This window comes from Heloderma suspectum, chromosome 4, assembly GCF_057233095.1.
Source record: "Heloderma suspectum isolate Gila_16-S chromosome 4, 16-S_ref, whole genome shotgun sequence".
Taxonomy (NCBI): domain Eukaryota; kingdom Metazoa; phylum Chordata; class Lepidosauria; order Squamata; family Helodermatidae; genus Heloderma; species Heloderma suspectum.
Window position 1 is genome coordinate 215,487,772 of NC_139461.1, and position 14,474 is coordinate 215,502,245.

Consider the following 14,474-nt stretch of genomic DNA (forward strand, 5'->3'; position numbering starts at 1 on the left):
ATTGTCTTCCACACTGTTATAATTCAGCTGATCCTCACTAACAATGAAATGTGAGTGCAAATTATGTGTTACTAACAGAAAGACTGCTGATATTCTTTAGTCACTGTTATCTATCAAGGATTTGTCCATAGCAAAAGAGGTGGGATGTTCCAGTGGATTTTACTGGCTTTGTCTGTATGCGGATGAATACTGTTTTTTTCTTAGCCCATGAGTCATCACTGGAACTTACTTATGTTAATTTTTTTTATTAGGCTTGTCAAGGTAATAGCCTATGGATGTTTATTCTGCAAAATGAAATGGAGTAAATCATCAGAGAAGTGGACTAAATGCAAAGAAAGTCACTGAGCAATGACACAGAAGAATAAAGTATTACAACTGAATTTATTACCCAAGGACTTTTGAGTCTGTCCTTGTTCAAAGGCCCCTTCTCTTTGGAAAGGAATGAAGATTTCTAGTGAAAATTTATTTTAAGAAGTCTGTTATGTGGCCACAATCTAGTAAGCACCTCTGGGTGCACAGGAGGACATATAAATACAGCCTTACCTTGCCTCAATTAAAAAAAATCCAACCCATATGTGTGGGCCAAGAAGCACAACTCCATACTTTTCCACTATGCTTCCATACTTGTTTCCATTTCAGTCTATGGAAGAGAACCAAAAAATCTTAAAATTTAAAAAAAAATCTGGTATGGATTCTTAGAAATATACTGTGTTAACGTTTGGTTTTAAATCTTCCCTCAAGATTTAAATGTTACATTTTGAATTTCATGTCATATTTGTGTTGTTTGACACTTTCCCATGATCATTTTCTTCTTCTAGCTCACCCAATCCAGCTCCAGGGCTCAGTGGGGCCTTCAACAAAGGTCCATCTGGTGCCCCCTAAATGGTGGTCCTCCCTAGGGTTTGGGGATCTGAGGGAATTACTCTGATGGTGCCAACAGCCATTTCCCCCTACCCCCAGCATTTCCTCAGAAGCTGACCCATTTTCCAGGGTGTTGCTGAAAACAAAGATTCAGTAAGGGTGTGGGTATGAGTGTACATTTAACAAAAGGAGAGCCCAGAACAGGCATAAACTGTGGTGTCTTCTAGGGCACCAGCAGCCACTCAAAGATGCCTCCAACAGCTGCCCAGAGCTGACATGAGCCATGCAGATCACCTCTGCTTTCCATTACATCTTTAATACTGCACTCTATAAGTAAAATGTCTTCAGCAGTCCTAATCACACTGAACAAGTTCCTTTGAAATCAGCAAATATACTTCCCAGGTTTATAAAATAAAAAAAACACAGAGATATCTTGTTAAAAATGCCTACTACTTTATGATTATTTTTCTTTAGTCAGGCACCTCACTGGGAATAAGCTGTTTTTGAAATGAAGTCAAACTACAGGCTTAGCTGGTCTGAGGACAGAGCTCTGACAGTGGGTCTTAAATACACAGAGGGAAGCTGAGAAAATTTAAATTAAATTGGCTCTAAAATAAGGCATGCATTCACTGTAGTGATGAAGGAGACAATTTTAAAAATAAAAATAGCTCCAGCATGCCCTAAAGACAGACTGAATATAACAGAATGTTCATCTTAATGATACATCCCGTGCATTATGTAACACTTTTTTATTCTGACACCATTAGACAAGCAGAGTGCCCAAATGGGTAGCAGTGAAAATTAAAGAGAATCAATTATGTGCACTGTTGTCAGAATTTGGCCCTTTGAGGTTTTGCTCTGCTCAAAAAACTCCCTAGGGCTCTTAGAAATTGCTTAGATTTAGTCAACTCCCAGTTCAAAGACTATATTGCGGCATACTCTGCAGAGCAATCCTTCCAGCTGGTCATCACAGACCTGGTGAGATTCTTTTGCAAGTTATTATTGAACACAGAAGTATATAGAACAACCTTCTCCAACCAGTGGCCAGGAATGGTGGGAAATGTAATCCAAAACATCTAGAGAGTACTAGGTTGAGAAAGGCTGAGCTAGAAGCTCCTCCCAACTTTCATATATTACATGAATGGTGAGAAGGCAGAACAATGTCTAGTTATTTTTTTTAAATAAACATATGAAGCTTTGCATTCTTTTACTACCACCTCCATAAGAAAGCTAACATTTGTAGGAGTAATACGGGGTTGTATGTGGTGTGATTTTGCTATTACTCAGTAATGTACATGGGCTGCGATCCTGAGTTTACTTCGGCTTCTGAGTGGAGTTCGACTCCAGATGTTCCTGTCAGTGGAAGGGGGTGAAGCTGACTTTCAATGCTTCCCCCTTCCTCCTGCAGCCTCTTGTGCCTCTAAATATCTGCTTCAAAGGGCTAGGGCACCCTGTGGAATGGAACAGCGAAATCAGCAGAAATTGCCTCCCTCCTCCCCACCCCTTCCACCAGGGAGATCCTCTACTAGATTTTGGTCCCATCCTTGAATAGAAGGGCTCCTTTTTTACAGCACAACTAGTCAGGATCCGAGCTATAAAAATGAAAGTGCTTACTTTAAAAAAAAGGATATATCTGCAAGAATATTTAATAGACTGATTAGCAGCCTCTGATCTTCTAAATCTTTTTTTTCATTTTGACAAGTCTGGAAGTAATAGTTCTTCCCCTGCTGGAAGGCTATAAAGGTTATAGTGCGTGTTCTTCCTACTGCAGTGTGACTTTAGCAAATCAGACAAAAGAAATAACATTTCAACAGAGAATGAACTATTTAGTTAGTTTCTCCCATCCTTAGCTTATAACAGCATGAGCTGGTTAAGGACTGGCAATCCTACTCTGTTTCCCTGCAATTAAAACTGGTAATTGGCATTGACACTGCAATCTGTATTTTATTATTAGCTGCCTTGTGTGCCATTTTTTTGGTGAAAAGGTGGGATAAATAAATAAAATATATTTTTAATTACCATTATGGAACTCAGCCTCCCTTCTCTTATCACTGCCAAAGCCCATAATATATGTCCTTGCCTGAAGTGTAAGATGCCTAACTTGCTATCTTCATCCTATGTTGCTCCAGGTAATATTTTTCCAGGACCTCTTTCATCTACCACATTCTCTCAAGTGCATCTACCCAACCTATTTAATTCTCTCATTCTCTTTAGCCTCTTCCCTACCCATTCATGTGCCCAGCACATAATATGAACTATGAATAATTAGTATCAAAGCATGGTTTGACGACATACAAAAAGGCCCAGTTCAGATGTAGTATTAAACCATAATTCAGTGATACATAAACAAGCCTCAGGATAATGAGCTTTCCCATACCGTTGTCTGGCATAGTTGCCAGGAAATCAGAAGCATCCCCTTCCTGTTTTTAACCATGGTTTCCTTTTATGTCTGAAAAAGGACAAATTGTGATTAATCTAAACTATCGTTTATTGAAGCAAGCCAGAATCAAACCTCTCATGGTGACCTGTTTCAACAAACCATAGTTTAAACTAATCAGAGCTCCCAGTTCAGAAATAATGATGCCAGTTGCTTTAAAATGAGAAGCAGATACATCTAATCTGTGCTGCTTTGCTGGGGAGAGGAAGAGGGGAACATGTGAGCCCAAGCATCACTGCTGCTTGTTCACACAATAGTAAATCATGGTTTAGCATTATGTCCAAACCATACAAAACAAACAAAAAGAGATTAAAAACTATTACATATTTGGAGTAAACTATCCTTCAAAGTAACTGAAAAGTCTTTTAATGCTGTCAAAACCATAATGCATGCAAGAAATGGTCAGAAACGCAATTAATGTTTTCAGCATTCTCTTTCTCTCCCAGCATGTTGTGAAAAATGATAAACACAAGGATAAAAATGGTAATTTACCAGAGGCAGCCATTTCCGCAAGTACTGATATTATGTATGTATGTATGTATGTATTTATTTATTTATTCAGGGTGCAATCCTATGCATGTTTAGACAGAAGAAAAGTCCTACAATGCCCAGCACTCTATAGATGGCTTGCTGGGGAATGTTAGGAGTTGTAGGACTTTTTTCTGTCTAAACATGCATAGGATTGCTCCCTCAGTTAGTTAGTTAGTTAGTTATATGGCACTATCCATGTAAATGTAGCTTTACAAAGAACAGGTTTGACAGGTTCCCAATCCCAAGGGGCTTCTATCTGAAAACAGATTACAGATGAAAAGGGTGGGAAGGGAGACAGGGAAAAACATATGGTTATTTCAATTACATGCCCTTTCACTTAGATACAATAACTATTGGTTTTTCAGAATGCTTCCTAGAAAATGTGAGTTTTAAGGAGGGAACAGACGTTTCTCAGTGGCCTTCTAAAATCTTAAGAACTAGCAGTAAAAGTAAGCATTCTTTACATTTTGAACATTTACTATAAAATATATGTAGATGCATTGGTTTGAAATCCTGACAGGGCATTCCAGTAATTCATTGCCTCATTACTAGTAGACTCCATAAACTATATTTACTTCACATTTACGATCAGCTGCAAAACTTCAAATAGAGAATGGCTAAAAATAATGTATGAAACTTGAACTTCTGGGATATATATTTTAAAATTTCACTGCCTCTATTAAGTGACATTTTGGGTGTATCTACACTAGAGACAAATAGAAGCCACAAGTATCTTAGGATCTGCAGTTCTTTGAAAAGAGCATGCGTGTGCATGCATGCATGAGTGCGCATGTAAGTATCTCTCCCAGTACCCTCACCAAACCACAGTTCCTTTTCTTCTACAGGGAAAATATGATATTTAAACCAGTATAAAAGGTTATGTATTTTGTACTAAATATATAGCTCAGTTTATGGTTTATGTGGGTTTAAACAATGAAGTAAAGCAAAGATGAAGAACCTCCAGCCTGATGTTCTCCAACTAGCCTGCAATAATGCTCTGTCTCACAATGAAAGTGTCATATATGTATTATCTAATTAAACATTATGGGTTGGACCCAGATTTACACTGGATCGACTGTGCTGGTGGAAGTGGATTTCCCCCTCCCTCTCATGGCAACCCCTCCACCCACCTGAAAATGCTACACAGAGAGTCAGGAAACCCTCCTGAATGGGTACGCTGTCATGTGGGAGATAGGGGGGATCAAAAAAATTAGGTGGAAGGACCTTCTGTGAGCAGTGCCCTTCCTCTTGCAGAAGGTCCCTTCCTCTCAGGGAGGACAGATCATAGATTCATCTTTCTCTCTCTCTCTCTCTCACTCTCTCTCTCTCTCTATATATATACACACACACACACACACACAGAGCGCGCACACACACACACACACAAGTATATGAATTAGAGGAAGAAAAGGTATTGTGTTTTCCTTCTATTTTGTAAGACCCAAACCATTTTTGTAGTTCAGGTAAGTAAATAAAATCCTTAAATTCCCTTTATCTTTAACAAAAGATATATATGGTCATTCACTAAAACCAAAATCAAGGTTTAGAATGTGAATATGGAATTATCTACCAAATCATGGCCAATATTTAACACTGGATCGACATACTACTAGAACTGGAAATCCATTCCATGTCTCTCTTTACAAATGAAGTATGTTAGACACATTAACAATTTTGTACCTTGTCATCATGAAAATCATGAGGTTCTTTTAGCAAACTGAAACACTTTCCTACAATGGCTCTGCTTAATTGCGCTCTTTCCATTTTCCTAAACGAGCTTAAAGAAAAAGAGGCAGATGGGAAACACAACTGCTGTGTGTTTACAATGGCCAATTACAATGGCAATTTGCACAACCCTAAATATTTGCACAGGCATATTTGTTTGCACAGCTTCCTGCAATGTTAGAATTATGGCTAGCAAGACTGTAGTTGCACGGCAGCTGGAGCACTCAGTGTTGCATATGAGCAAAGCCAACTTTGCTGTTGGTCCACAACTGATCTCAGATTAAATCAGAGAAAAGATACACCAGGAAGAACTTAATAGAACACTTTATTGAGGGCACAATCCTATGCATGTTCAGACGGAAAAAAGTCCTACAACTCCTACTATTCCCCAGCCAACCATACTGGCTGGGGAATGCTGGGAGCTGTAAGGCTTTTTCTGTCTAAACATGCATAGCAGTGCGCTCTTAGAGGTTTTCATTTTTAAGTTATCCAAATAAAATGTTCTGGAGATATGCTGAGGTATAATTCTTTCCACATGAGGGCAAGATTAGTGAGATAGCTTCTTCCTTGCTGCTAAAAATCTATGATTCTATGATAAATGAAAAAGAATACAGGAACAATTTTTCCTTACCATTTTTACTGATGTCAAGTTCTTTAAGATTAACTAAACTGGCAATGCTGGTTGGCAGGCTTGAAAGGTCATTGTCTGGGATACTCAGTTTACGCAGAGCTTGACAGTTGAATAATTGCTACAACAACAAAAGAAAATTGGTTATAACACTCCCTTTATATGTTAGTGTATGGTTAACATTTAGAGGCAGTAATAAATATAGTACAAAATACCACACATTTCTCATAGCCAATAACGACCAGTGCACACGCAATGAGCCTGATCTCTTAACAGCTGCTAAACTTTCTCCCTCCACACAGCCTCCTGAGAGTAAACCCTCCAACGCCACACCAAAAACTGCAGTGAAAACGTATGTCAACATGAAGGAAAGTTGACAAGGTTCTTCACTTAACCAGACTTCTTAACCAGAGTGGTTAAGAATACAGGACCTACCAATGGTAGAGACCGACAAAGTAGGACTGAGGATGCGGTGATGTTGGAGACCTCCAAGAACAGAAGTGGTGTTGGTACTGATTAGCTACTAAATTAAAGATGACAGTCTGTTTTTTCAACTTAAAAGGTAAAACCACCATTTTAATATTTTTTCTGTTATAAAGCTATAAAGGGAGGAGAACCACACCACATCAGAAACCTTCACTAATTCAATGAAACCGTAATGCAACAATATTAAAATCCAAGCAATGCATAACTAACATTAACACTTACAGAATGCTGGTGAACAAACTGCAATGGAAGTTAACTTCGTTTTAGCATCTTGCGTGTGAATTTGCACAGCTACTATTTGGTATATTTTATGAAAGGCCCTATCATCTGTTCAAAAATGCATTGCTTCAGAAAGTCTGAGAGCCACTGAAAAGAGACCATTCATTTGGGCTGGTGAAACAGGATCTTAATGCAAACCAATTTCCATTAAGAAAATGGTTCCTTTTGGAATGATTTTGTCGTCTACTCTCAGTCTACCTTTCAGGGAAAAAAATGATACGTAATGGCAACAATAAGGCAAGAGTAAGAAATGCATTTACAGAGAAATAAAATTACTCTGAAGAGCCATTTTAACAAGTACATTTTCTCAGGAAACCTTATTTAACTCTTGAGATATTACTATGACCTTGAACATTAACACCCCAGGGGGGATAACTAATCTGCAATAGGTTGGTATTCCTTTTAGGCAGGAGCCCATACACTGATAATGGTGGTTATTTAGGTTGCACAATTCTCTATGTCAACATGGTACTGAAAGGGTTAAATGAGTCTAATTCATTATGTTGATCTTGAAAACCTGAACAATGCCAACCTGGTCTTGGAATGATCAAATGAGTCTAATGTATTATTTTAAGAAGACCCCAAGTAGACCTCTGACTCATACTGATACCCCATATTTATATTGTGTGCTTGTACCTTAGAACACCTTTAATCCAAAAAAATGCAGTAACAGCCTGTGATTGGGGGGTGGGAAATGGACAACATGTGGTTTGAGCATTGCAGGTTTGAGCAGTGCAGAGGTATGCCAAGGATTACTTTTGTTTAAAGCCACCACCTGCTGATAAGAAACTGTGACGTTGACTAAAGAACAAAACACAGCTACTCGGTGTACTACTTATACTGGCAGGATGGCCTTGTTTGAGTCTATAAGCAACAACAACACGGTAAGAACAGCACCCTTACTTGATGGCTCAGCCATGACAACGATGATGCAAGTGGCTTTTTGTTTTAAAGCCAAGTGATAAGAAGGTACAGATGTCGAAGCTTCAAAGAACTTCAGGGGACTTTTATATAAACCATGTAGACAAGGGGAAGGCATTCCCATAACAAAATGTAGAGGCAAATATTAGGATAATGGGACAGGTGGAATCCTCACCTCTGACTGGTGAGTGGTGGCATTAACCTAACCATTGACCAGAGCAAAGATATAAAAAGCTCATGCCACATGTTCTTTGTCATAGCATAGATGTTCAAAAGAAATAGTGACAGCAAAACTGAACGTACCCTAACAACAAGTTTAGTAGAAGAGTGTTTAACCAGTGTGGTGTAGTGGTGAGAGTGTTGGACTGGGAGCTGGGAGATCCAGGCTCTAGTCCCCACTTGGCCATGTAAGCTCACTGAGTGGCTTTGGGCCCATCACAGACTCTCAGCCCAACCTACCTCACAGGGTTGTTGTGAGGATAAAATGGAGAGAAGGAGGTAATGTAAGCTGCCTTGGGTTCCTTGCAAGAGGAAAAAAGGCAGGATATAAATGCAGTACATACATACATACATACATACATAAACTATGTTGAGATGAGTGGCTTTCCTGCACATTTCTTAGGTTGCTAAAATTAAATAGTGTGTCAAAAGTTCAATTCAATTTTAGCCCCACATCATTGGCCAGAACTGGTGTTATAGGCTAAGACCTTCTGGTCCTCACTATCGATTTGGCTCTGGCTGCTATATTTTGTATAAGCTGCAGTTTATAAACTTTCTTCAAAAGAAATTAGCAGGATTCACACTAATTCCTACAGTAATATGGCCTTTTCCTTAATTCATCCAGGTAAGATTTGCATTGAAGTCAATGATTTGCTTCTGCCAGAAAATTTAAGCAAAGTAAGAGAAGTACATGCTATTGTTTTAAATTTTTACAAGTATTCCAATAATATTTTCTACATAATATAACGTTTAAATCACATCAAGGGTGCAATCCCATGCCTGCTTAGACAGAAAAAACGTCCTACAGTGCTCCCAGCATTCCCTAGCCAGACATGCTGAGTGGGGCATGTTGGGAGTTGTGGGACTTTTTCCTGTCTATACATGCATATAAAGCATGCGTAAACATGCTTTATTTTTTTCCTTCAAATATTTCAGGTCAAATACTTGTACATGGGAACAAAATATTAACATGGGGTACTTTTTAAAGCTTTGTTTACTAAATGCAAGCAAAATAAACACACCAAATTAGATCTCTCTAGGCAGGAATAGGCAAGCTGTGGCCCTCTAGATGTTTTGGCCTATGGCTCCCATCAACTTTAGCCAGCATAGCCAATGGTGAGGAATGATGGGAGTTATAGGCCAAAACATCTGGAGGGCCACAACTTGCACATCCCTGTTCTAGGGTATCAGAACATTTCCTGATGCAAACTGAACATTTCCCTATGCAAATGACCCTATGCAAATTAACCTAATGTGCAGTGCAAAATTTAATGCTAATTTGCATTAGAAAATTTTCATATCACTGATCTGGCCCACTTGCACTGGCTGCCTGTATGTTTCCAAACCCAATTCAAGGTGCTTGTTTTGACTTATAAAGCCTTACATGGCTTCCAACCATAATTCCTGATGGAGCACTTCTCCCAGTATAAACCTATCCATATGCTACAATCAACATCCTGCAAGTGCCTCCTCCGAGGGAGGTTCAGAGGAAGGCAACAAGGGAGAAAGCCTTCATGACAGAGGCCCGCAGAATGTGGAATGCTCTCCATAGTGAAATCTACCAGGCTCCAATACTGTCAACTTTTCAGCACCAGGTGAAGACTTTCCTCTGCTCCCAGCATTTGTTGGTATACAATTGATGTTTTTAATTTAGTTGTGTTATGGGGCCTGAGCATTTTAGGGCGCAATCCTATCAAGACAGGCGGCTGAACTCAGAGGCGACCACCTATCCAATGCAGGGCAGGAGAAGTGTGGAGGGGATCATCCCCTCCATGCTTCAGCCACCCTGCATTCGCAGCTAGACAGCTGATTTTGGCTGTCTAGCCACGAGAAGGCACAGCGGTGGGGAGGAGATACTGGCCGATGCATAGGAAGCATCGGAACAGCACTTCCGCCCTCCCCGCCCCGGCACTCCCCCAGGAACACCCCGTTTTCGCTGCTTCATGCTCCTCTTCTGAGCGCGGAGCGCACGGCCGTTCTCTGCTGCTTACAAGCCAGCACGGGAGGGGGTGGACATCGGTTCTCAGGGAACCGACCTATCCTATGGCTGTCTAGTCACTGACTACCGGCCATAGGATTGTGCCCTTAATTGTTTTAAACTCCTTTCAATTGTTTAAAATCTGTGTATATTTTAACCCTTGTTGTAAGACTAAGTTCTCTTAGAGAAAGGTGTTTCATAAATTTAGGGAGCGATCCTATGCATGTTTAAACAGAAAAAAGTCCTACAACTCCCAACGTGCCTCAGCCAGCCATACTGGATAGGGAGTTCTGGAAGTTGTAGGACTTTTTTTCTATCTAAACATGCATAGGATTGCATTCTTAATAAATGAAATCAAATCAAATTTCAGAACCGATAGGATGCAGATAAAATTGGGATTCAGTTAATTTAAACCTTCAACAATTTAAATGATACAAATATAAAATTTCAGAGTCTGGAACATATATTAGTTTTGAAGTGAAGAAAGGGTCATAGCAAACAAATGCCTTGGGGCCTAGAAACTACTGAACTACATTTTATTGAAGTGCTAGGTATGTGTCTGGGGGTTGCTTGGAATTATAGGTCTTTTTTCTATCTAAACATGCATAGGATAGTACCCTTATTTATTACAAGATATCTATAATTCCTTCTTTTCACTCCCCCTTGCATAATTAGATAGAAAAAATGTTGTTTCATCTCTTCAGGACGCAAGAAGGAAAATCTATTTCATTCAAATGGGAATTTGGGGTTATATCTGTTCTATGTTCATTTCAATGTACTGTTGAAGTTATTTTACAACCAAAAAGTATCTTTCAATATTGTGAAGTTGAGAAGGTACATGCCTACTTTTTTTTACAGGAAACAAATGCAAGTCCTGTCAGTTTCACTTTGCGAGCGGAGATGGGTCAAAGAAGACGCAGACAACAAGCTTGGGTTGAAAATTGGGCCATATTTTATTGAAATATTTGCAAAGGGGTAACTAGGATGGGCATCTAATTGTGTCAGCAGCTAGCTGACACTTCTTGGGCGAAAACACACCCAGCCTGAGGGGTGGCGGTGATCTCGCGGTGATCTTCCGGGGGAGGTAGACCTTCCGGTGTCACCCCCAACCCGGTGCCGCACAACACCTGGGTGAGTGAGTAGGGTTGGTCTCCCAGGCTACCCTTATCCCCCTGCTGAGCCGCACAACCCATTTGGGGGGCCTCAGGTGTCACCTGTCACCATAAGGTGCCTCTGCATGCACACCATCCCTACTCCCTTTCCTGTTTTGCCCGTCCTAGCCGCCAAGTGGAATGTGACCGATGATATAGACTGTATTCCCCTATAGGACACACCCACCCCACCTAACAGTGTGATGTAGGCGAAAAAGACCCACAGTCCTAGGCCAATTGGACTGTGAGCCAAAAAATTCCTACATGGCTCCCAAAGGGGCAGCCGGCAAAAACCCACACTGCTAAGGGGAGGGTGGGAGGGAGCTGCGTCGCGCCAAAGAGCTGAGATTGGGAGGGGGAGCTGAGTTTAAGGCAGCTCAGCATGCCCCTCCCTGCATGGTGGTGCCACTGGGGTGCACCAATCAGAGGCCCCTAGGTCTTGTCACCCCACCCGCCCGCAATGGCCCCCCCCCTTTTAGCCAGACAAGCTGGCACCGGGTAGGGCATATATGTAAAATGGAAGGTCAGCATATTCAGTTGCATTTTCTATTTTTTAAAAAAACTCAATGGATTATCACATCTTTTAAAGAGGTTGTTCTACTTTGGCATTTTTGATCTGAAGCATATCAGCAGTCAAACCCTAAAGCTAAATTGCTCTCTTTAAGCTGTCTTTTTTCTCCTGCTGATTTCATACAAAAATTCCAAGCTTGCTCATAGTTCAGCATCACTCAGAAAAAAAATCAAATTAAATTATCTTAGATATCTTCATATCAAGGTTATCATGAGAAGTCCTTCTCTGGGTGCTGGGAGGGGGGAGGTTAAGGCAGGTGGAAAAGACCTGCTCTTTAGTATCACCCTGGCTTTGGAACACTCTGCCTAAACTCACCCTAGCTTTAGAACACTCACCTGGTGCCTACTTTGGCTTGTATCCAGTGTTATAATACTTATCATAGTAAATTACATGGTTATATACTTTTGGCTCCATGTTACAATCTTATGGTATAATCCTATTTTTTTGATGGATAGCCTTATTATGCTATTTTTTTTTTAAATCTAGAAAGTGGAATACTGGTGTGTGTGTTTTTAAATAAAAAGCCTCTTTAAATTAAAACTAAACAGCAGCCACAAATTATGATTAAAAAGAAGTAATAACTCTGAACTACCATCAGCAAATTGACCTCCATCATACTCTATTTCATCTCTATAAGGCAGAAAAGTATGATTTGGTGTCCAGAGACTTCTCTATGAACACACACACACACACACACACACACACACACACATATATATATATATATATATATATATGGGAAAATGACTCACTTCTCTATATCACTTTCCCTTCAACCCCCTGGAGAGTATAACTAAAATTGCTTTTCCAGTTATAAACAATTTCCTGGTGGAGTGAACAAGCCACTACACTGAGCATCCAAATTTGGCTAAAGGGGTAGGGAGATACAGCTTAGCAATATAACAATATAGTTTTAGCAAGATCTACACAAGTTAAGCAATTTTAAGTTGCACTGGTTAACAGGAGACACTTAGGCACATGCTTAATTCCCCTTGGGCTGTACATACTCTAAAATGCATGCCCAGTCCTTGCATAAAGATCCATAAGTATTTTTCTTAATGCACTAACAGTGAATAAAGGTTTTTAATAGCTGACAGTGTCCAGAGAGCTGTGGAAGAAATGCACGCTAAGAAATTGTATGGTAGATTATATACGTATGTGCGCATGTGTGTGCGCGCGCGCACACACACACACACACATGTGCCCTTTACAGACTGTAGCAGTAGCATGGGAGCTCCTTTTCCACAACTTCACCACACAGTGCTGCTGTAACATTTAAAGGCCCAGCATCAAATGAGCAGGGCTCAATGACACAGGTTGTTCCCTCCCAGACAGGTGCTACTTGCATAGTAAGAACGCACCAATTGGCTCCTGCTCATGCGGTGCTAGGCCTCTAAGCATCACAACAACAGTAGATGATGATGGTGACAGATGCCATGGGAACAACTGATTCCCACACCAACACATTTTAAAATATTCAAAAGGGTGCAACAGTTGAACTTTCTGGAGCTTGCACAGCCTCAAAAATGAAAACTGCCCAGTACTATGTTATCCGGGCAGCTGCGTGTGAGAGTGCATCTCCCACACTCTCTTGGCAAAGCTCCTCCAAATCTACAGAAAGGAGATAGATAAGACGTCAAAGGTTTGAGGCACCCTGACATATTATAATGGCATTAATGTATGTGTGAGCAATAGGGACTAACAAATATTAGTTTGGCTTACTAGCCAGCCCCTATTTGTGCTTTCCACCAACCTGTCCCCTTGCCCAAGACCTTTGGCATCTGCAGAGGGCTTAGGAGAGACAGAGATTTCTCTCATTTGTATTGGGGTATGGAGACTGCATGAGTCTCTTATATTCATTCACTCACTCACTCACTCACTCACTCATTTATTACATTTCTATATCGCCCAATAGCCAAAGCTCTCTGGGCAGTTCACAAAAACTCTTACACTATTTCTTCTCTTATCTTGTTTGGGTAAGACCTTCCCTGCCTTTTAAGCCCTCTGCATGTTTGAGGACTTAGGGAGAAGCAAAGTATTTTCTTATTTGCACTGCACTTTGGAGAAAGTAAGAAACAGCAAGTGACTTCTTCTCAAAACTGCTATGCAATAATGCAAGTGACAGAAGACACAGCATCTCGTACTGACAAGCACAGGGGACTTGGAAGAATGGCAGGGATATCTCTCATTTTCACTAGTGTTTCTTCTCCAAACTCCAATGAGAAATCTGGGGAGGTGCTGTGTGTGCTGTTAAGCATCCTTCTCTCTAGAGACTGAGGGACAAGGGAAGCTGTGGATATGTAGTCATGGGTGTGCGTTAGCTGGCTTCAGATATTAAGTAATGCCTTCAGATGGAAGGTGAGGAGAGAGGGAATGCAAGTTCCTCCACTCACACTTCCTATCAAACCTGGGAACAGTACTCTCCCTCTGTAGTGAAAAGTGCAAACTCACCATGCATCTGTAGTTTGCACACCCCTTGATGGAAAAGAGGAACAGCGGAGTAGATACTTCATTAGAAGTCTGGTTTCAGAGCATCAGCCACAGCAGCCAAAGAAACATCATGTAATTACATGTGATTCAATGGTGTTAATCTCCTAATGGTCTTTGTCCACTGACAGAAGTTCTTTTATAGCTGGGGTGGGAAACCTGCACCCAAGTATCGCCTGTGGCCTTTGACCTAATTTCAC

General features: G+C 40.5%; 1 protein-coding gene across 1 annotated transcript in view; it reads right to left on the reverse strand.

The window, feature by feature from the left end:
• The window catches only part of LRRC7 (leucine rich repeat containing 7), a 296,928-nt gene that overhangs the window by 160,215 nt on the left and 122,239 nt on the right, over positions 1-14,474 (reverse strand). The window contains exon 3 of the mRNA XM_084852238.1: positions 6,186-6,303. Coding sequence (XP_084708364.1) covers positions 6,186-6,303 — 118 coding nt within the window. The remainder of the gene's footprint in view (positions 1-6,185; positions 6,304-14,474) is intronic.